Below are 23,851 nucleotides of genomic sequence, written 5' to 3'. Positions count from 1 at the left end.
CATGAGTATAACTTATGAAAATAAAAGCTTAATTACAAGTTATATTCTCTACCTAGACAATATAGCACTTCTACTCTCGTAATTAGATAAATTCTTAGAAAGGAGAACAATCCGACTTTCTGGATTCAGCTCAGAAAAAATTTCTAGCCATCATCTAAACTTCCCTATTCGGCCCCTCCAAGCCTCCCACCCGATTGAGACTCAGGAGAATGGATCTAAACTTTCCTATTCGGCCGCTCTGAACCTCCCACCCGATTGAGACTCTTGAGAATGAAAAAAGCAGAGAAAAAAATATGAAAAAAAATTATTTTGTCGTGGAGAAGAGGTGATTTAATCCAGCTTCATAAATAATTATTTGACTGAAAAGATGGAATAGATGGATTAACAAACTTTCATTACAACTTAACCCTAGAATGCATATCTATCATTTGCTATAAGTAGAGGGATTGATGAAACCAGAATATAATATTTATTGGCTATACTATCTTTTTTAAGCCATCTTTTTCTTATTTGGGTATTGCTAAATGGATCTTATTTGAGTGCAAGATGGGTCGAATACCCAAAAATGTCTGTTTAGCTGCCATCCCTAAGCTCATTATAATATTGATACAGGACTGGCTTATTACATTTTTGGGCCAATGTGTTGTATTTCAAATGATTCTTTTTGAATTTTTTAAGATCGATTTTAAGAATTTATATCTAAATATATAAAATATCTAGATTTATTATATACTTATAAAAAAAAATATTAGAAGATTAAAAAAAAGTTGCTTGTATCGACTGGATGATACTAATTCATCAAAATAAAAGATTTTAGGATCTTATATTTAAATTTATTATATATAGCCCGAAAAATATTCAAAGATCAACATAAAAAAAGTTGATAATTTCGGTTGTATGAAATTATAATATATATATATATATATATGATTTAAAAAATTGATAATTAGATAAATAAGATAAAATTATGGATTATATTTCTTAATTGATTTTAATATTTAATATCTAAATATAAAAATTTAAATATTTAAAATTATGACTTATCTTTTCAATCATTTTGATTCGTATTTTGTAATATAACTCAATTCAGCAATACTCTAATAAAATTTTTTGGTATTCATATTTTCAGTTAGATAAAAAAGTTATAGTAGATGAAGATTAGCATGAACATAAGTTCATCAGCTAATAAAAATATTTTATTTTATATTATATAAAAAATTTATATATTGATGAAATATTTTAAATTTTTACTTTGATTCAAGTTAAATCCTGCCACGAAGTGCAAGTTACAAACTAGTAACTAGGCTGTAGAGTATCTGCCTTATCAATACTAATATAAGCCCTTTTTATTCTTGCAGAAGCTTTACAATTTTTTTAAAAATCTAGCCACATATATTGTTGCCTTAGCAATGGTAACTCCTGTGCAATTGGCTTCACAAACTGAAAGATAGGATATGAAAAATCCAAATGCCAGGGAGGCACCATTTAAAATCACTTTGAAAAGGTACTAAAATAATACATTCACAAGCTATCGAGGTTGAGTTGTGCAAAATAAGTAGTATTTTGTTGTTATGATTGGCTCTGCATATTCTACTCATCAAGCAAACATGAACAAAATCATGCTTTATCTTTAACAAACAAGTTTTATTTCCACTATGGGGGCACATAAATTTTGGGAGACAGAAAGAAACCTCAACATAATTATAATTTATTGTATAGAACAAAAATAATGTGCATGCTTGGATATATCAGAAAGAAAACTACTACTTGCTATACTTAGCTTTAGCCAATTTCATCCTCTCCTTCTCAGCCTTGGGGATCCTTGTCCTATGGGCCTTCTTTTTCTCTTCTTTCACTTTTCTTGGCAGCTTTCTTCTCAGTAAGACCCATCTTAATCAATAAGGTCAGCAGAATATTTATGTAAGAACTATCCTCTGCAAGAATTATCTTCAATGAAAGAGGCAATCTCAACAAAGTGTCACATCAGGTTGGCTTAATTAAATGATACAACCATCAATCAAAAAAACAAAAATATCTACCAAAAAATAAAAAAAGGAAAAGAAGAGAAAGACGAATATATTTAGGCAGTCAGAAATAACATGTGATGAATCTAAACCTGTAATAGATTAAATTATGATGTGAAAAATTATTTGTTTACTGAGCACACAAATATTGAGCTAGATCATGAGTCCTCATTTTGAGTACTATCAGCATGAATTAGAATTGAAGCTACACCTTTTAAGAGGCATACCTCTGATGTATTAACTAGAGCTTCAAGATTTGAGACTTTTGTAGTATTAGAAGATGGGAGACAATGATGTGAACATCAATACTTTCATAGTTTTACAAGATGGAATTTAAAATATTGCATGCAGATTCCTTGTGATAGATTATATGACTACTAATATTAGCATAGGTCGAACATAATAAAGAAAAAAAAATACAAATAAGGATACAAAAACCCTAGGATCACAGAATTGCAAGCACAAAAATTTGATGATAGTTTCTGCTTCATAAGAGTACCTGTAAAAATCCTATAGATATGAAAATGCTAGATTATCTTGTTGGTAAATTCTCTTGGTGGTTATATTAAAGACTTGGGCTGGAATTTTGGTTTCATTAGGATTGAAGGCATACGAATGTAGTTCTACCCAATGTTATGGAGCTCTTTACCTAACACCCCTACCACCACCAAAACAAAAATAGATGTAGAGATATACATATAACACATATATGGTAAATCTCAATTTTTTGGGACTTTATAACCTCTTGTGTTTTGTTAATTATGATTTTTCATTTATTATGTTAATGAAGTGGGTGAGTTTTCTCTCATCTGTGTCAAAAAAGTATAAAAAAATGATGTGTATGTGAGTAAATAGTTGACCACAAAAAACTAATATAAAGTAATGTCTCATGGCATGACACTTTATACATCCTCTTGAGTTTGTTTTCATGTTTAGCCCTTATGGACACAATTAGGTGAGCTTTACTAATCAACAAGTGCTTGAACATTGTACATACATGAGATGAATCTAATATTTCCGTCAAGCATTGATTAGCGGTGGCTAGTAGTGTATAGTTTATCTTGAGGGACTCTTTTAAGAACTCGAATTGGAGTTTAACTTCGAGATCATAACCCTAATTTTTTTTTAATGATATAAAAGATAGAATAATTTTCAAAAGAAAAAGCAAGATATTCGACCATTTAAATGGAATGGTAACTTATGTTAGAGTTTTTGAAGAAAAAGTTCAAAATTTCTCTTCCTTCTAAAGTCTCTTAAAGATTTTGTTTTGGTTTTAGTCCCACATTGGAAAGGGACAAATATAGCCTGTGTTTATTTGACTTCTTTCTTTGTCTACCTTTGCTTGGACCTTGGATGGAAGTGGATTTTGTACCGCATATACACATGATGGCTCGGCTTGGCTCAGTTCGCACGTGCAAATCATGGTGTAGAGTGGCACATATAATGATTGCTAATATTTTATTTTTTTATTATATTTTATTTTATTTTTTATCATAGTTCTTTGTTGATCGATCATTTTTTTTTTTGATCAAACAGTCAATTGACCATTTTTCCTAGACGGTCATATTTTTCTTAAACCGATCACTTTCCTTCATGGTTAGCCAGTTAAATGACCATCTACAAGCATCTGCTTATGGTCTATAAAAGATCATAAGTTTTGGCTTGTAGGATATCTAAAAATTAGTGATTTCTTTCTCTTTTTCTCAGAAAGTCCAGTATTCTATAAAATTTCTTTATATTTTCATCATTTTTTCTTTCTTATTTCGTTGTTGAGTATTAGAGGAGGACTGTCAGCCCTCTTTATAATCGTACTCCAAGGTAGGGTATATCGATCATATTTTTGAGATAGAATTCTTAATGACACCAGTATAAGAGGAAAAAATTTATCTTAGGATAGTGCCCAGCATGCTTCAGAGTCTTTTCTTTTTCCACTTCTTAAGTTAATGGGCCAATCCAACTAAATCCTAGGTAAGTTAATCTTTTAATATGATCTGTTATAATACTATTTGAATACATCTAAAACTCTTTTTTCATAGGACTTTCTATCACATTTTAAGTCAAATTTATATTCCCTTAGTTCTGATTTTCATTAAATAGATACTAGATTTTAGTATTTAAATTTCACTTGCTTTCTCAAATGTTGTTAATTATGGTTACGTTGAAATTACATCGTATTTTAAAGGTCGATTATTGCATCATTTATCAACTTTCTTGTTTCTGCTTTGAAGATAGAGGTTCCTAATAGACTTAAACTCTATTTGTAGCTTTAATCAAATTCTCCTAAATCAAGTTTCTTATAATCTTTATTGTACATCAATTGGTGCAAGGAAGCCTTGACTCTTAAACCCAAAAAGTTCAATGGTCATGGATTTCTTAGATGGTAGAAAAGCTTGAAGCCTAGTTAATTACACTTAACCTCATCATTGCCATTGGAAAAAGGCCACCCTGTGATGTTGCCTCCTCATCTAAATCAAGATCCTGTTCTAGATTATTTGATTCTTCAAATACTTATAGAATCAATAAATCACTAGAAGATATTAAATTCTATTGTAGGTTCAGAATCCTTAATTATCTTTCAAATGACCTATGAAACTTATAGAAAATATAAGACCTCTAAGGAACTTTGGCTTATCCTAGAACATGCCTATAGTAGAGATAATGAGGAGATCATGAGATTCACCATTAGTGACTTCAGTAATTTTAGGATGGTAAATAATGTCCCTTTAAGTGACCAAATCCATCATTTTCAAAATTTGATCCAAAATATTTATAGAGGGCACTGGACATTAGATGAGAATTATCAAGTTTCTTATCTAATTAACAAACTCCTGCTATCATGGACTAATTTTGGACGTGATCTTAGAAACCCAAAGCAATCTAACTTTTTAATCTATCATCTAAAGCATTAGAATATAAGATAAATATTGAATTAGAGAGCTAAAAGAAAATCAATTGAAAGTCAAAGTAAACCTGACTGAATCTCAAAATCTATAACAAAAACTTAAGAGTTAGGACTACCAAGACCAGAATGGAACCTTTAGTCCCAAAGACTTCAAAACCAAGGGTAAAAGGAAAAGGATAAGATTCTAAAACCAATTCAAACTCAATTCTCAAACCATAAGAAACAAGAAATCCATTGATGAGAGGCTTTATTTCATTTGTGATCGAAACAACCATCTTGCTCATCAATGCTTCTATTGGAAAAAGAAAAATATTGTGACAAAGAAGAAGAAGAACCAATTTCAATCCAAACCTATGATAAATATGGTTGAAGGTGAACCATGCACCTTTAGATCAGTATCTTTCATCCAATTAGTTAACTTTATCTATAAAATCATTAATTGGTGGTTAGATTCTGGTGTCAATATCCATAATTATATTGATAGAGCATTATTTTTCTCTTATCAGGACTCAAGTGAAGGAAGTGTAATTATGAAAAATAGAAGAGTTGTTAATATTTTGGATAGTGATAAGGAAGAGCATTATCCTTTGAGATATATAGCATGTACTTGATATTAGAAGAAATCTCATCGATGGATCCCTGTTAGTGCAATTAGGATATAATATTATATTAGAGTCCAATAGGATTGTAAGTTTTTAACGTGATGTATTTATTGAAAAAGAATTTGTATCTCAAACTCAATATAATCAATCTCCTTCAATTAATGAATTTTTTTTTTTCAAATCCTTCTCAATCAATTGTATTGACTTCTTAATTTTATAATATTTGGCATGGTAGACTAGGTCACATGAAGTTTAAGTCTATTCAAAAGATGTTAAATTTTAATCTTATTTCTAAATTCAACATTGATTATAAATCTAAATGTAAAATCTGTATTCATCCAAATAAATTAAAAAACCTTTCAAATCCATCGCTCAAAGAAATACTAAACTTCTTGAATTAATTCATTGTGATGTTTGTGATTCTTGTAAAACTCCCACCCATGGAGGTAGTTAGTATTTTATGATCTTTATTGATAACTTTTTCAGATATTGTTATGCCTATCTTCTAAAGATCAAGGATGAAGTCTTCAATAAGTTTAAAATTTTTAAACCTAAGGCTGAAAATCAAACTGAAAAGTAGATTAAAATCCTAAGATCTGACAGAAGAGGTGAATATTTATCAAATGATTTTGTTATCTTCTATCAAGATCATAGCATAATTCATAAAATAACAGCTCCTTACTCTCCTCAATCTAATAGTATTATTGAATAGAAGAATAGAACTTTATTGGATGTGATTAATGTCATAATCATAAGTTCTAGTATTTTGAAAAATCTATGGAGAGAAGCTCTTTTAACTTTTACTTTTATCCTTAATAGAATTTTAACAAGGTATAAAGAAAAGACTTTCTATGAGTATTGGAAGGGACGTGCATTAAAGTTGAGTTACTTCTGGGGCTGCTTAACTATGGTTATTATTTTCTAATCTAAAAAAAATATAATATATCTTAAAATTATTGATTTTATCTTTATTGGCTATTCTCTTAATAGTAATAACTATTATTTTTTTGTTATTCATTTTAATTTCAATGATATATCTATTAGTACCATTATTGAATCTAAAGATACAAGCTTCTTTGAAAATGTATTTCCTTTCAAGACTTGGATCTCTAAATCCATATCTGGTTATTACTCTTATTCTTTGCTTCAACTCAAATCTTTAGTCCTTTGATCCCTAATGATCCTACATCTAGTCAACTTGATCTTTTTTCCAAGCCCAGCGAGGTAAGAGGGTTACGATCGGAAAGAATCTGAGTTAAGATTTTTCTTTTACTTCTTAATTGAGGATACTCCTACCTTATATCAGGAAGCTATGAGATCATCTAATACTCTTTTCTGGAAAGAGGCTATTAACAGTGAGATTGAATCTATTATTAAAAATAATATTTTGATTCTCACTAATTTATCTCTTGAAAATAATTTTTTAGGTCATAAATGGATCTTTAGAAAGGAACTTAGGATTGATGGATCCATGAAAAAGTATAAAGCATGGCTTGTAGTCCAAGATTTTGAGTAAAAAATCAGTATTGATTTCTTTGATACCACTATCCATATCCTCTTTGTTCTTACTTCTATTTATAAACTCTTTGTGCATCAAATGGATGTGACTATCTTTCTCCATGGAGATCTTGATGAAAAAATCTCTATGACTTAACATGAGAGCTTTGTAATATGTGCAAGTTTATTGGATTCTTATATGGCCTAAAGAATGCACCTAAAGAGTAGCATGAAAAGTTTGATAGTATCATTTTTTCTTATGATTTTTAAATCAATGAATCTAATAATTATCTCTTTTACAGAAGATTTAATGATCGATATATTTTTCTTTGCCTCTATATTGATGATATCCTGATACTATCTTCTGACTTTGAGCTAATTAATGATGTTAAAAAATTCCTCTCCTATCATTTTGATATGAAAGATTTAAGTAAAATTGATATAATCCTTGGCATGAAGATTATCTGATTCTTCGATTTTATATCTCTATCTCAATCTCATTACACTAACTATTGATTGATAAATTTGGATATTTTGATTTTTTTCTTATTTCTACTCCATTTGATCCTTCTATTCAACTCTTGAAGAACTTTGATAAATCTATAAATCAAGAAAGATATGTTCAAATTATTGAATCTCTTATATATCTCCAATCGTATTGGACCTAACGTTGCTCATGCTATTTCCAAACTTAGTCAATATATTAGTAATCCTAGTAGGATTTATTGGATTGCTTTAGAAGAGTCTTTAGGACTCTTAAAAGTTCTATTCTATATTGTTTTAGATTTATTGGCTATTCAGTTGTATTAGAGGGATACAATTATGCCAACTAGATTTCTGATTCATTTGATATTAAATCCACCTCTGGCTATGTATTCCTTCTTAGTGGTAGTGTTATTTCTTGAAAATTTATCAAACAAACTATATTAGCCAGAAGTATAATGGAAGCTAAACTTGTTGCTCTTGATTTTACCTGCTTTGAGGTCGAATGGCTTAAAAATCTATTATCTGAAATTTCATTATTTTTATCATCTATTTCTCCTATTTCAATCTATCATGATTCTAGAGCTACAATTGATTTCTATAAAAAGAAACTAATAAATTTAAAAATAAGCAGATATATAAAAGTGAGACAAAAGTATGTAAGAAAGTCAGAAACTCATGGTATTATTTCTTTAACTTATGTCAAAACTGATAATAATATTGCTGATTGCCTTACTAAAGACTTAAATAGGACTAATTAAGATCTTAAATTCATCGAGTGGGATGGAACTTTGTCTATAATACTTCTTCCAACAGTGAGAATCCAATTTCTGTGATAAGAAACTCTTTGAAGAAGGTTCAATATGATAATAACAAACTGATTGGTTGGCCAGAGAGTGCATGTTTTATATTTATATAAGAGTCTTCACTTCACCCCATCCTTATGGTGATTAATACTTTTGTGTAGATGTTAAGAAAGAGTACAGCTTTAAATAAGACCCAAGAGGTATTCTCCTTAGGATATGACTCTATAAACATCCCCAATAAGCTGACTTATATGAGAACTTCTGAATATGGTTGTGGCTAGAGAATATGGGCAAATTTTAGGTGCTCTTACAAACAATAAGATATTTGTGCATGGCCAATAATGTGCAACCCAGCGATAGATCTTTCTACACTGTATGTGGTAGTTGAAGTCGGAGTCGAAAAAATGTAATTCAAACTTGGTTCACTCCAATTCATTTAGATGGAAGCTATTTACACTAACTAAGGCTAAAATACTTCATTCATTGTATAATATAAACACTTAGTAATAAAATTTTAATTATTTAGATCTTAAATAATTAATATTAATTAGTACAAAATTTTAGGAGGATTGTTAGAGGTTTTAGAGGAAAAACTCAAAATTTTTCTTCCCTTCGAATTCTCTTAAAGGCTTTGTTTGGATTTTAGTCACATACTGAAAAAGGACAAATATATCGTTATGTTTATTTGACTTTTTTCTTTGCCCATCTTGACTTAGGCCTTTGATGGAAGTGAATTTTGTATCACACACATGCGTGATGGCCTGACCCAATTTGGTTTGCATGCACAAATCATGGTGTAGAGTTGTATGCATAATGACCGATCGTTTCTCTTCATATTTGCTTGCAGTCTATAAAAGAGCACAAATCCTAGCTAGTGGGATATCTGGAATCAGTGATCTCTTTTTCTCTTTCTCCAAGAGTTCAGTGTTGGGAACTCTCTTTTTCTTTTCATCATTTTTTTTCTTATTTCATTGCTCATACTAGAGAAGGATTATCATCCCTCTCTAAGATCGTGCTCTAAGGGATAGTATCTCAGTTTTATCTTGGGATAGAATTCTTGGTGATACCAGTATGGGAATCGAAAATTTATCTTAGGATAGTGCCCAGCATACTTTGAGGTCTTTTCTTTTTTCACTTTTTAAATCAACAGTCCAAGCCGATCAGGCCATAGGTTAGCCAATCTTTTAATCTTTATCTATTATAATACCATTTGAATACCTCTGAAACTCTTTTTCACAAGTTTTTTTTTTGGTAACAACATATGTTCTAAGAGGATTGGTTTCGCAAGGAATAGTTGTTTTTTCGAAGGAGTAATGCTAGAAGGATCTTGTTTTGATATCAAGGGTTTTTTTTTGCCTCATTATACAAGAGATTGGTATAAATTCTAGGTGGGTATTAGTGTGATACAAGGGATAGTTAAATGTGAAGTTGCCAAGCAAACAAAATGGGGCAAAGGATCCTTTCCTGAAAACATATAGGGCGCTTAATGGTTTTTTCCCTATAAATCTTTGAAAAGATGGCTTAGGTTATCAAACAAACATGGTTTGGAAACTTGACAGGTATCTATCCCCCATTGGAGGGTGTATTTACCTTAATCAAGACCTTTTTTTTTGCCCTTATGGAATGACTTGATCAGCAATTTTCATGCGATGGACTAGCTTGGACCTGGTCAAGTTTTGCTTGAAATTAATTTTAAGATTCAATTACAAAGTCATGATTAATTTATTTAGTATTATTTCAAGCTTGTTTTCATATTGAGTTGTATGTGAATCTACTTGATCAGTTTGATAAATTCAATATCAAGCTGGAATCAGCTTGAGATTAAATTGAACTTAGTTCAAGCTTAAGCATAAAGTTAATTCTTAATTTTAAATTTTAATTCAAGTCCAAGCTAATGTATTTGGTTAATTGAAAATTTAATTTTCATAATTCATTATAAATTAAAGAGTAAATTACAAAAATCCTAATGTGTTTACATTTATTACAGTTGCATACAGTAGTTTCTAAAAACCTATACTTACATGCAATTAACTTAACGGTACTAGCAAAATCTATTTATCTTATAGAAAAATCAAAATTGCTCTTGGATAGAAAAAATGATGCATCAATTTTCTTGAGTCCTTGAATGGCTATTATTTTAGTCATTTTTGAAATTTTTTCTTTTATGATATGGCATTTGGATTCCATTGAGATTACTATTATTTTAGTAAATTATGAATTAAAATATTAATAAATCTCAAAAAATAAGTATAGAATTTTCAAACGATTATATATGTATATATATACAAAAGATTTAGATATATTCGAGTTTTAACGAATCTAGTTTCAATTTTTGACTTGATTTGCGATTAATTTGGAGCCTGTTTTACCGGTTCAAGCGTGTTGATTTGGTTTAACTTCGAACCGACTTTGCTTCCGGTTTTTCTAGAGCCATCGAGCAGTTCGGGTCGTCAAGCAATATCCCGAGCCGACGCGCGGCGAGTCCCGCGTACTCCAAACCAGCTGGCTGTCTGGAGCTTATTATTATGCTGTCCGACGGGATCCCAGGCGGTTGCGCCACCTCGGCGGTGATCGCCGCCGGCGCCCTATCCCTCTCCTTCCGCCGCACCGTCGTGAGCCTTCGCCTCCCGACGCCGCGGCTCTCGCCGCCGCCGCTCCGGCGGCACCTCCCCATCCATGCTCTCGCTTTGAAGCGCAACCCCAAACGCTTGAAATACTCCGCTCCGCGCTTCTTCAAGGTCTCTCTCTGAATTTTATTTCCAGCTTAGAGGTTTTAATCTTTTTAATTTAATGGAATTTCTTACGATTCCTATCTCTTTTGGGGGATAAATAAATAAATTCAAAAGAATGGGGAGAGGATGGTATACGTGGAGATGGACACCGGAGCCGATAGTTGGAAGCTGGAACCCGTTATCAAGGTCATCAAAGAAGGAGGCGTCGGTGTGATCCCCACCGATACAGTGTATGCTCTCACTCCAAACACTCCTCATCATTTTTCTATTATTTTTACCGGTTTGGACTGAGTATTGATTAATAATTCTTTGATTTTCTTTTTGTAAAAGAAAATATATTAAGCATCACGGGAGTCAAATATTTATGATATTAAGTAGTGAGTGCATAAACTGAAGAAAGAATTTTACCTGGAAGTGTGGATATGATACTCTTGTTAGTTTCTTGCTTTATATTTGCTTTTTTGTCAATATAAAGGCTATGAAATTAGCATCATGTTCTAAATTTCAAGCATTGGTGTAAGGGTTTAAAACCACATTTTTATTATATGACCATGTTCCTCATAAGAGGATTGTACACTGCTTATATGGATCATTGTGATGAATATTCTATCAATTTGCATCTCATCAAGTTGGGATGCTGCAAGAATGCTCCCGTATAGCACAACTGTTTGTCCAAGAGTTGGGCTAACCATTCCAAATTATTAAGGTTTTTAATGTAAATCGATCCTTCTTAATTATATCCATGAATAGATTTGTATTAAAATCTGGCTGGTCGGTATGACAAATGGAAGTGGCGTTAGTATGGATTTTAGTCTGTGATGAGGATGGTGGTCCTTTGGTCTGATGTCTGATAAGGATTGCTGCATAACTCGAAGGTTAGACCATCAATAGGCTCTTAGGAAAAGCCCTTTTTAATTTATTTGTAAAAAGTAAACGCAATTATTATGGGTGATGAATATGTTTCTAGCTTCAATCAGGATTCTAAAACCCTTCCAACTGTAACATAGCCCATCTACCTATTCCAGACACTACCTAGATAGAATAGAGTACAGATCCAAGGTTGCTACCATAACCAAAATTCACCATTATGGATAAGAATCAATGGGTTTAAGAGTTACATTTCCTAATAGTTTTGATAAGATTTTCAGATAAGATCTTAAGAAAAGAGACACAAGAAAAAGGTAAACTGTTGTGCAGTTTGCCATACATGAAAAAGGAGAGAAACCCAGGAATAATCTGAAATTTTATAATCAAATCTTTTCTTTCTCAATATGTAGGCCATGATAACTTGAATTTATAGAAATGTCAACCCGCCTTGAATTATTAATTTATCTAAACTAATAACCTATGACTCATATAGCAGAAACATGCCAACATTATTGGTGAGTCAGCATATGTGCTTATGCAACCTCCATGTTATTTATATTTGCAACCTAAAGGATTCAATGTTAGCATCAGTTTTGCAGAGTTTCAAGTGGTCCAAGAATTCTAATCAGTTAAATATAAATTAAAACCTTTACAAAGGCTTAAACATAATATTTAATCCATTTGGATACTTCTCTAACCAGCTGTCAAGTTGGATTCATAAGGGCAGCTTATCCATTACTAGTAAGAGCTTCCTTCAACAACTCCTAGGTGAATGAGCTCACAAGTAGGTTTTTGTTTTTCCAGGTTTTTCGGCAAGCCCCTCTCAGTCTTTCTTGCCTTTTGCCCTGGGTAATAATGGAGCATCAATTCCTAAAAGGTTGATATTATGTTGGGAGCCTAGCATAGAGATTTCTCAAACCTTGATAAGTCATACTTGGGATGAGGCTTCATGGTTCAAGTATGAGAATTTTTATATCAAGATAAAATACATTTATCTAGTTGCTCACTTATAGAGATTTGTGGATTGTTATTAGGGGTGCAAACAAGTCGAGCTGCTCATGAGCTACTTGAGCTCGACATGAGTCCAAACTCGACTCGACTCGGTTATTATCAAGCTCGAGTAGTAGGATACTTGGCTTGAAAACTTATGAGCCTACGTTAATTTATATATATTTTTAATAATATTATTTTTATTTATAATATATATTAATACATATATTATTAGTAGGCTATGGCTCAATTTCAAGCTTGAACTTGATCTCGTGTATATCTCGATTGATAAATTCAAGTTAAGTCAATCTCAAGTTTTGTCTATTTTTCATTGACCCGAGCTCAAGTTTGGGATATTAAGGCTCGGTCGATGTCGAGCCGAGTTTTGAGCATGAGTATTTTGAGTCAAGTCGAGCTCGAGCTTCCCACTACTTGATTTGACTCGGCTCGATTGTACCCCTAATTGTTATAAAGTTGTAAAAAGATTCTTTTGAACATATTTTGATCTTTATCTGCTCGATGGTTTGTTGTGGTGCTCAGAAGAATCTTTAGCATAACATACAGGTTTGATTAAAATTTGGGATGGGCAAAGCTTCTTCACCAGCTATTCCTTTTATGGGGTATGTCCTTGTAGGCCAATCTTGCTCAAGCCCTTGATGACAATTCCTAGATTTCCTTTGGCCTCTCATTTGCTCTTTATTTTACCATTCATTTTGAATGATTGAGTAAACTAAATTGAAAAAATTGAAGTTTGTTTGGGAAGTGGACCCTGAACTCTAGAAAAGGAAATCAGAAGCTCTCTTCTTTGATGGAAATTATCTGCTGTCTCCCCCTTGTTTGGATGGGGGTCAAGCCAAATGGTCCTGGGATTCTTCAGCCATCTTTTCTGTCAAGTTTTTCTATCATTTCCATATTAAAAATGAGCCATAATGAGTTTCTGAAAACAGCTCACATGTTAGCTGACAAATGTAATTTAGATTTGTTATATTGAAGAAGTTCTATGTTTTAATCACTCGTCACCAAGAACTTGTAAGGTGGTGAACAGTGAACCAATTGGTTGACATCTACCTCCAATTATAAATCTGTACTTGCACAATTCATCTTTTTTAATTCAAACCATCTGAGGAGAATTCTGACAAGATCAAGATAGTGATCTTTAACTATTATATCTATTCCTTAGCTAAACCAAAACAAGCATACTTCCCAAGGGAATGGAGAATTCCATATACCTGCTGGAGTCTATGGCACAGATTAGTTCATGAAAAGGAAGTACCATGATATGTTTACTAGTCATGAACCTTGAAAACTCCATTTGACTTGTAAGAAAGCATTCAAACAAATTCATAAAGTAGTGGTTGCTGATATAGATAAGCCGATCTTCTCGACGTCCTTAAGTTTCTCATACATATGTTTTCTTGTCATTTACTTGGACCATGCTTGGCTGGGACTGGATTTCCACTTGACTTAACAATATCATATTAAAGCCTTGAATATTAACCAGATGTATGTTCTGACTGTAGGTATGCTATGGTTTGTGATCTGAAAAGTCATTCCTCCATCGAACGCCTTCGCAGGTATCCATTTTCTTTTCTTTCACTATTTGAACCTTTATCTTTCAGTATGTTCACTGTTGTGTATTTATTCTTGCTAATTCTTCGAGTAATATGTCAAGCAAGTTTTTTTAACAAATCTTTTATGGTTTTCTATCTGCAGAATCAAAGAAGAGGACTCAAAGGCAAGAGAACTTACTGCTGTTGCTTTAATATTTTAGGCTTTAGCACATAGGAGGGTATTATGAGAGTAAACTTGTAACAAACAGGATATTAAATTATAATTTTTGTTTTTATGTTGATGATACAGATTATCATAAGGTAGTATAATTTATCCATTCTGCTACACTGTCTAATTAAGAATTTTTATGCAGCCCCTCAGTATTTTGTGCCGCTCGTTTCAAGATATAGATACTTATACAACGGGTTTCCCACGTGGTAATGCTCAAGGTCAACCAAATATCTTTCGAGCTGTAAAGCATTGTTTGCCTGGGCCAGTAAGGATGGATTGTTTTTATTTGGTGAACATAACTATGGACCTTCCACATATACAGCATGGACATTGATGAGAACTTTTTTACTTAAACAGTATACCTTTATTCTACCTGCAAGCAAGCAACTGCCAAAACAATGCATAAAGCCCGGGATGGCAGCTAAACACGCAACAAGGAAGCATGTTGGTGTTCGTATTCCAGATGATTCTATTTGTCAAGCCATATTGCAAAATTTGGATGCACCTTTGGTTTGCACAAGGTTAGTTGAAACTATTAACATAGCAGCATATATTCTAATTCAGGATGTTTTTGCTCACAAAATTGATGCTCAGTTTGTCCAGTTTTTGTGTATCTAGTGCCCCTACTACTTGCATGCTGATAATGTGCATTTCATTCTTCAGTGTAAAGTGGCCTGAAAAGGATCAGTGGATGTTAGATCCTGTTATCATTGCAGATACCTATGAGCCAGAGGTATGAGCTATCACTTTCCTATAAGCTATGTTATAGTTGCATGAATAGTGTGTTCTAGGTTTTTTTCTTGTCACTTGTTCTGTGTTTTGTTGCTTGTTCTATCTATCTATATATCTATCTATTTATCTATCTATCCGATCTTGTTATCATTGCAGATAGCTATGAGCTAGAGGTATGAGCTATCACTTTCCTATAAGCGATGTTATAGTTGCATGAATAGTGTGTTCTAGATTTTTTCTTGTCACTTGTTCTGTGTTTTGTTGCTTGTTCTATGTATTTGTATATGTATGTGTATGTGTATGTGTATCTATCAGTGGAGGATTTAATCCTTGTTGTCGATGGTTGATGAACAAGCAAACTTAAAAGATAAATATAATATGCTATGTCTATCTATCTATCTATCTGTCTGTCTGTATGTATGTATGTATATGTATGGATATCTATCTATCAGTGGAGGATTTAATTCTGGTTGTTGATGGTTGATGAACAAGCAAACTTAAAAGATAAATATAATATGCTATGGAGAAGAAGGATTTCCAGTTGTTGAACCTGAATTAACATGTAGCTGTTAGGATGTTAGCAAAACACAATGGCTTATATGCTGGTTGCTGTAAAGTATTTTCCATTGGCTTCCGTTTTGCACAATCTAGTTTTTTAAATGTCTACTTTCTTTTTAATGAGAAGTCTAAAATAGTGTTCTGAAAATTTTATCATACATGGCTTGGTTGATGGGCTAAAGCTATTATTTTGGATAGGTGTCTGGATTATTAACTAACTTGAAGTTCTGAAAATGATCGATCTAGATATTGCTAACAAAGACATTTTTCATTTTGGATTGAATTGAAATGAACTGGTCTGTTCTACCTAGAATGATACAGTTGGACAGGGGGAAATATAAATGACATTTTAGATTACTCATACACTGTAAGGGCAGAAGCTTCATAGAAAAAAACATAATCCCTAATTGAAATGTTCTGCTCACAGATGACGTGTGTAGCTTGATTTTAGACTTGATCAAGCTTGAATTGATTGTGAACAACCAGAGCTTAATCAGATGCATTAGGCTTCAAATTAATTTGTTGGTGACTGACTGACTATGTGGCTGTTCCAAACTATAGCAGATCCAATATATCCACCAAAGTTATGATGTGAAATCTTGCATTGCAATTTTAGTTTTTCCTTATTTAAACCAATTGTAGCCTGCACCTCTGTGCTGTCAAGCCTATAACATTGAAACTTCAGGGCTAATCATATCAAGATTTTATGAGATGATAAATATTGGGTTTGCAACTTCCAGACACATTTGGGCATTCGGATATTACATTTTTGTATTCTATAGGATTCATATGTGCGCTCACCTGGATTATGTATGCATTTCCAAGTTTTAATTAAGTACATATCCTTATAGCAACTGATGTTAGAGTCTGTATATATTTAACTTCGTTTGATTTGTTACAGGGTCTTGATTTTGTTGTTGATGGTGGTGTTAGAGTGGCTGATCCATCAACGGTGGTTGATATGACTGGAGCTTATCCAAAAGTCATTCGGCAAGGAAAGGTATTATGTACATCCATGGTGCATCTATCACCCCATTTTTTGGCCTGCATTCTAGCATGTGGTTGACTACCCTTTCTTTCTAAACAAGATATATACTTTCTCTGATCAGACCACATAATGCCCTATCCAGCAATTTGTATTATATACTTTCAACTTTCAAGAGAGCTCTTGCTCTCTTAGCATCTCTTTGTTCAAAATTCTTTAAACTTCTTTTGCCAGAACATGGATACTGCAGCATATTCAAAAACCAATAGCTTGCCAACTAGCATTTGATAAACAAAAATAAAACATGCACATTCACTGTCTATGGATGCCATGAGTTTATTTTGATATGATCTACAAACTATTATTCTCACATTTTCATCATAGTTGATTCATTGTTCCTCTCTCTTTAATCCATGCTCTCATTTTATCATCTATGTCATATCTTTTAATATATACTAGCTCTTTTGGCACTTGCACTGCAAATGTGCATACTGCAGGAAGTATGGTAAAACAATTATTCCAGTCAATTTGATTTTGATATAAAATCTTAAATGGATTTTATATAATTAATAATTATAATATCTTATAATATAACTTTGTTATATTGATGGTATAAATAACCATGATATGGTTCCATTGCTTATAACTATCTTCTAGCTATCAAAAAAGGAAAAAGAAAAAGAAAATCATTGCTTCATACCGTCATCAAGTAGTCAATATATATAAATGTCTACATAATATACATCTCAACAAAAGAACAAGTTTTATAATAACAGTATTTGGAAATCAACAACTTCTATAATAACTTTATTTGTCATTATAATGAGAAATAATGGTCAATAGCAAAAAGGGGTGTTATTTGCTCGAATCATTTATTATTATGTTCGGTTGAATCATAAAAATATTGAACAATAATAATAATAATTATTTCTATATAATGGTTGTTGCAATAAGATAATGGTCAAACAACAACTGTTATTTAAGTTTTCAATAGTAATATGTATACCTAAGGGGAGGCCCCCAAAACTTTGATAATGATTCCTACAGTAAACCTTGACTTATGTGAATGTCAAACAATTCTATAACTAAAATAAATTGAAGAGGCCAACTAGCTGAGTTGTTGGAGTCTTTTATGTAAATAAAAGAGACTCAGATTTAAAAAATAAAAAGTTGATGATCCAGAATTTGAATAAAAAATTATCGGTCAATATGATCCAAATCAACTATGACTATGATTTTTCATTTCAATAATCATGGACTCAAAATGACAATAGTCATCCATGAAATACCCAAACTTGATCAATATTTTCCATCTTGTAATATAGTTTCATTATATTATAATAAAACTAATAACAAAAAAAAAATCATTATTTGACAAGAATAGATGCATTCATTAAAATATTCTTCCTAAATCTCCTTAACCAAATATGTGAATACTACTCGAGCAATTATTAAGTGCCAATGCATAAAACAATGACGACAAAAATCTATTATGTGAAAAACAATAAATAATTAGTTCTTAAGGTTTATAGGTGAAACACTTGTAGATCACAAGAAGCAACCTGGTAGCTTTTTCTAAAATCATATATAAAATACTTTCAGGAGTATGTATCTAATAAAGTACAATAAAATATTCATCCGGGCAAGTGGCAAATCCACCATTTCTGGGCCAAGTTGGGAATTTGGCCATGGAAGCATGACAAGAAGGTGTGGGGCTTGCTCTCAACCCAAGCTTTGCAACAAATGGATGGGTGGCATATATAGGATCAGGAGATGCATTAGGCAACACCCATGCTGCCAACCAATTAGCAGATGGTCATAAGAGGCGAGAACCAAAAACCCTTTGACCATTTGCCTCTGTATGGGGTTATACATATAAAGCAGATGCTATATATCAAAGTAAATTAAATATACTCAAGGAAAGAAAGAAAGGTGTCCAAACATTAGTAAGATCAAAGTTTTAAAAACCAATTATTGAACCCATACATACCTACAAGGATGGGTACTCTACATGCTGAGCTGAGAGTCAATCTGACGAAGGAAACTGTTGGGTATGCCCCATGTACCCTTTATATAGCCTTTCTGGCCTCCAAAATTTGGTCCTGAGTTTCTTATGATGTTTTCTTGTCTAAATTGTATATTTTTGCATGAAATGCGTGGATATTGAGTTAACTACCCTTGTTATGATTTCATGTCAGTGCAAACAATCAACAATTATCACTATGGTGAATGATCATCGATAATTTTCATTTTTTATGATGTGATAAAAATGCAAGTTTCCTATACGCACTTCAGCCGTGCACCCATGTTATGTGCGCAGATGCATCAACACATCTCCTCTTTTAGATTTAATTATGTGCGCAAATGCATCAATATATTTCCTTTTTTAGATTTAATTTTTATTTTTGAATAGGTGCACATTTTTAATTAGTTATAAATTAATTTTACTAATAATAAATAAGTTTATTTATAAAAAGATGGACCACCTATCTCATACATTAATGTATCTAAGATTCTGGTATATTTTCTTAAAGTTATGATATATATTTTTATTTAATTATGTTAAAAATTGCTATTAAAAATTTCAGAAAAATTAATAACATTTTGTTTTTGCAAGCTAAATAAACTTTATAACTCAGAAAATAGTCTAAAATTAGTATCAAATCATGTATATTTGTTTAACAGTTTGTAATATTTTTCATATTTTTATAAATAATCACTTTGAAAATTTATTTTCAAAATTTTGAATAATGATCTAACCCATTTTTAATTGAGGACTTTTGTGGATATTCCCTATATGCTATCATAAAAAAGAAAAACCAAAATGGATGTATATTCTCTGGTTTATTTTACATTTATTTATTTTCGGGTGTGGGCTCCAATGGAACCCAAGCAACCCCAAATTTACCCCATTTTTCTGGAAATTCAGTAGCATATGCACATCACTAGTGCAAACATGCTGCCAAATTTTTTTCACAGATGTTACATATTCATTTTTTAAAATAAATATTTTTAGTGAAAATAATTTAAAAGTAAATAATAGCTCAAAAAAATTCATACTAGTAAAATTGTGCAGTAAACAATTCCCTCCATCATATCAAAAAATCACCACTGAAAAATGGTCATTTGATCAGGTTAATTTTGGATTAAATGATTTTTTGATGTAAGTTTTGGATTTAATTCCAAAACCCCCAAAATCCAATTATTTGAACTTGGATTCATGTTTTAAAGCATGAACTTAAGCATTACATCCTGATTTCATGAAATTTTGGCAGCATTTCTGCTACATTTAGCTTTTTTTGGAGGGATTTAGGTCCAGCATTTTGATAAAAGTAGAATTTAGTTTTGGGAGCTTATCTTGAGTTGGATTATTTATTGAAGTTTTTTTTTTTAAAAAAAAAAATGCTTTGGTGGAAAATCAGCAAGAGGAACTTCCCACCTTTTGCTCTCTTCATAGCTTGCTTCTCTACCAAAAGAAGTGCAATAGTGGGGAGAATGGGGATGAAATCCCCTTCCTAAGCCCTCTTGTCCGGAGTGGTTAGGTTGCAATATGGGGTGACCTGAGTGGTTCGCTCAATTTGCCTACAGTTTGGCTAGGAGACGCTCCTGATTCTTGTGTGTCCTGACCAAGCGATGCTTAATTTGGTACAAATTGGGCAGCTCGGTGCAGTTCACTTGGTTTTTAAAAGCTTAGGATGTACCTTCCAGCTTTCACAGTTGAACCAGTTTGTTAAAGTGAATTACATGATCTGTCATGCATCAGTAAACAAATAATGCAGTAAATAGAAAGTTCTTGTGTGTTAAGTTTTCTTAACATAAGTATCTGGGACCAAGAGGAATCCTCAATGCTTAATACTTCATTTTTCCTACTTATGTTTTTGGTAGCATGGGGTTAAGTTTCAGTTTGGCTTATTGGCTTTTGTATCTCAAAAGTGAATGCAGTTCTCTGAATCAAGCCTTGCCTTATTCTTTTTTCTCTTTTATTCTTGATTCTTTCTAAGTCTAGGGAAACCTTGGAGGTTTGCTCAGTTAGTTACATGAATTTAATGCATTGTCACTACTCAATACAATAAGTATGTCAGCTGTCAATAAGCCTTCTAGGCTTAATGGCAAGCCTGTCTTGCATAAAGTTCCCTCAGTCCAAAATCTAGTGCTACTCTGCAATAGGCTGACTTCAGGTTACGGTTGATTGGAGATCTAAGCAATACATTAGTGGTTTCTCTCCACTTGAGTTTTGTTTCATAACTAACCTGCTTTCGATGAGAAAAAGGTTTCATTGGTTGATTTTGGACTTGTGTTTCTGCTAAAATTTAACAGTATAGTATGGTAGTCTTGAACATAGATATAATGGAAAAAATTCTCTTAGACAAAAGGTGATAACATGAATTGCTTTCGTGGACCAACATTTGGTTTCTTTCTCCCTCATGTTTTGGTATACGCGCATTACTTTTTAAGCATTACACTATTGATCTTTTGTTTGTCATGCTTCATGCTGCCACATGACAAGGGGCATTGTGTGGAGACACGCCAGGTTTCATTCAGCCCATCATTGCCAGTTACATTCAATCAATATGACTGCCAGTTATATTCAATCAATATGATTCTCATGTGACACTCTCCTCCTTTGTTATCTTGCTTGAGCAAAGTGAAATATTCTCCTGTTAAATTCCAAGCTTCAGAGTGGCCTCTGGAGCTTATCCAGTCTGAACAACCCCTATTGTTGGGGTCCCCTGTTCATTGAGGCAGAATCTGTTAATCTTGAATCGCCTCTTCTTGCTACGTCTCTGTCTCTGCTTGCCCTTGTGCATGTATATGTTGCTTGGGTGCAAGTATGCATGTGCATGCATGCATGTGTTTATGCATGGTTGTGTGCAATAGTCTTTATCACGTGCTTGTGTATCTTTGTGTCTTATATATGTGATTTTGTGGGTATGTGCATGTGTATGTATGCTTGTCTATGCATGCACGTGCATGTGCATGCATGCGTCTGTCTGTGTCTCATTTTAGCATCATTTATGCAGTCTAGGAAGCACTTGATGAGACAGTGAATAACCTGAGATGGGCATTTCTGATCCAAAGCTATCAAACGACATGCATGTTCTCTCTCTTAATAATTTTTGCTTCTGTAGGTATTGCTTTTGCTCCTCCATCAGGTACTATTTCCATTCTTGCCATTAATCACCATTTTTTGAACCTTTGACTTGTGGATGTTCTTAAAGCCATCCATCTCTTCTACTTTGAGTTGTCTGTAAATTGTCCACTAGCTTCCTTGGGTGCTTGTTTCTTGGGTTTTTCCCCCTTTTTTCTTTTTACATTCTTGCTGTTATTGAGGGACAGAAGGAGTGCAATTTGTTTTGATAGATAGAAACCACCTGAAAAAGATTGTGTAATTTTTCTCCTACGGTGGTGTTGCCTATCAAATATGGTGCCTTTAAATGGCATACCTCAATAAGAACGTAGAGAGCATCATGAATAACACTTTCTCAGGGAATAGGGGGCTGATATCAAGCATTTGAATAGTCTGGGGTACGAAACAAATTCTGATCTTGGCTTTTACCAATAACTGGGCAGTTTCCGTATGTGATACAAATGTCTGAACAGTAGATTAGAGAAAGCATTTACTGATAACAAACTGCAGTTATGCTGGTATATGATTTAGTGACTTGGAGAAAAGGGTCGTTATGATATGAGATTATAAATTCTCAAATATTAGCCATCAGTAATATTTATTAATGTGGCAACTGGATATTCTGTTTTCTAGTGACTGTCACCGGAAAGTCCTGCCTTTTCATAAAAAGAACGTCTTAGAATGGTGCAGGGTGGTTGTTACGAGCATAGGTGACGAGACGGAGGGATATATATTTATTATTCATGAAAGATGTTTTGATTGAGTTCAGGTGATTCAGTTTTCTGTGGTCACCAAACTCCATTATTTTCTCATTTCAATACTTTTTTATAATGTCAGTTGCTTATTATTTTTCTGTTAAAACAACAATTATTTCCTCCAACCATGTTCAGAATGCCACAACTGGTCTGGTGGAACTTATACTTCAGGTCCTTCTCCTGCAAGTAGATTTTGAATTTTGAATTTTGAATTTACTGTTGCAGGGTCCAAGGCTGGACTGGATGGTGGTGGAAGGTGAAGACACTGCAGCGCAAGAGGAGTTGCCTTTTCTTCAAGCAGCTTGACGGTATCTCCAACTAACCAAATACAACAACCAATCTTTGTTCTTGAAGTTGACTACACGAGGATAAACCTCTAAATCTAAAGGACTGAGCATTTTGCCATGGAAGGAACGAAAAAGAGAATCCTGTAAATATGCTGATGTAGATGCCTAGTTGGTTAACCAGTAGTCTCTGATTTGAAACCAACAGACATGATATGTTTCCATACGTTGTTCTCACCTATGTTATATTCATGATACTGCGTATGGCTAATTTGAATGAACAGATACCTCATGGCCTCCTAGTATTCATTTCTCTGCTTTTCATTGCTTATTTTGGTTTTAGTTTATGGTGTAGATTCATTGAAGTTTTATGAGGTTAATAAATGCATCGATTCTAGTCGTACAATGAGTTTGTGTTCATCAGATTTACATCAACTTTATGTCAAGTTACATAAACCTATTTGTGCCTTAAATTGGCATGCCTCGAGGCCTAAGATGCTTGAGGACCAGCAGTATGTTTACTGGTGTTTGTAGCTTTATGTACATCAACTTTATGTCAGCTTTATGTCATGAGAAGATTCAGGTGCTGCAAAGAAAGATCATTTATCGAAGGACCTGGGAAGGCTATTGTGTAGGTGAGGAATTAGAAACATGTCACACATTTTTTTGAGAACATAACTTGTCACGCATTTTTGAGAATATAGCCATGTCACATATTAGCTAT

General features: G+C 32.8%; 1 protein-coding gene across 2 annotated transcripts; it reads left to right on the top strand.

Annotated features, from left to right (window-relative positions):
• The first annotated feature begins 10,756 nt into the window (after positions 1 to 10,756).
• Positions 10,757 to 23,436, top strand: LOC105049693 (uncharacterized). 2 transcript variants are annotated; one of them, XR_832875.4, is made up of 10 exons: positions 10,757 to 11,052; positions 11,161 to 11,276; positions 14,424 to 14,477; positions 14,617 to 14,638; positions 14,828 to 14,950; positions 15,043 to 15,206; positions 15,349 to 15,418; positions 16,877 to 16,975; positions 21,982 to 22,113; positions 23,069 to 23,436. XR_832875.4 is itself a non-coding variant. In XM_010929435.4 (9 exons), the coding sequence occupies exons 1-9, from the start codon at positions 10,840 to 10,842 to the stop codon at positions 23,147 to 23,149; spliced, it is 942 nt and encodes a 313-aa protein (XP_010927737.1). In that variant the 5' UTR covers positions 10,757 to 10,839; the 3' UTR covers positions 23,150 to 23,436. The 2 variants fall into 2 exon arrangements, 1 of the variants encoding a protein (XP_010927737.1); XM_010929435.4 differs by lacking the exon at positions 21,982 to 22,113.
• Positions 23,437 to 23,851: the final 415 nt, after the last annotated feature.

Source organism: Elaeis guineensis, chromosome 8 (assembly GCF_000442705.2).
Source record: "Elaeis guineensis isolate ETL-2024a chromosome 8, EG11, whole genome shotgun sequence".
Classification (NCBI taxonomy): domain Eukaryota; kingdom Viridiplantae; phylum Streptophyta; class Magnoliopsida; order Arecales; family Arecaceae; genus Elaeis; species Elaeis guineensis.
Note: the sequence above shows the minus strand (reverse complement) of the source record. Positions and strands in the feature narration are given on the sequence as shown.

Excerpts from the sequence above, each read along its gene's own strand:
- LOC105049693 (XM_010929435.4), top strand. The coding sequence starts at position 10,840 with ATGCTGTCCGACGGGATCCCAGGCGGTTGCGCCACCTCGGCGGTGATC. Across the intron at positions 11,053-11,160 it reads CCGCTCCGCGCTTCTTCAAG|AATGGGGAGAGGATGGTATA; the intron begins GTCTCTCTCTGA and ends TAAATTCAAAAG. Across the intron at positions 15,419-16,876 it reads CAGATACCTATGAGCCAGAG|GGTCTTGATTTTGTTGTTGA; the intron begins GTATGAGCTATC and ends GATTTGTTACAG.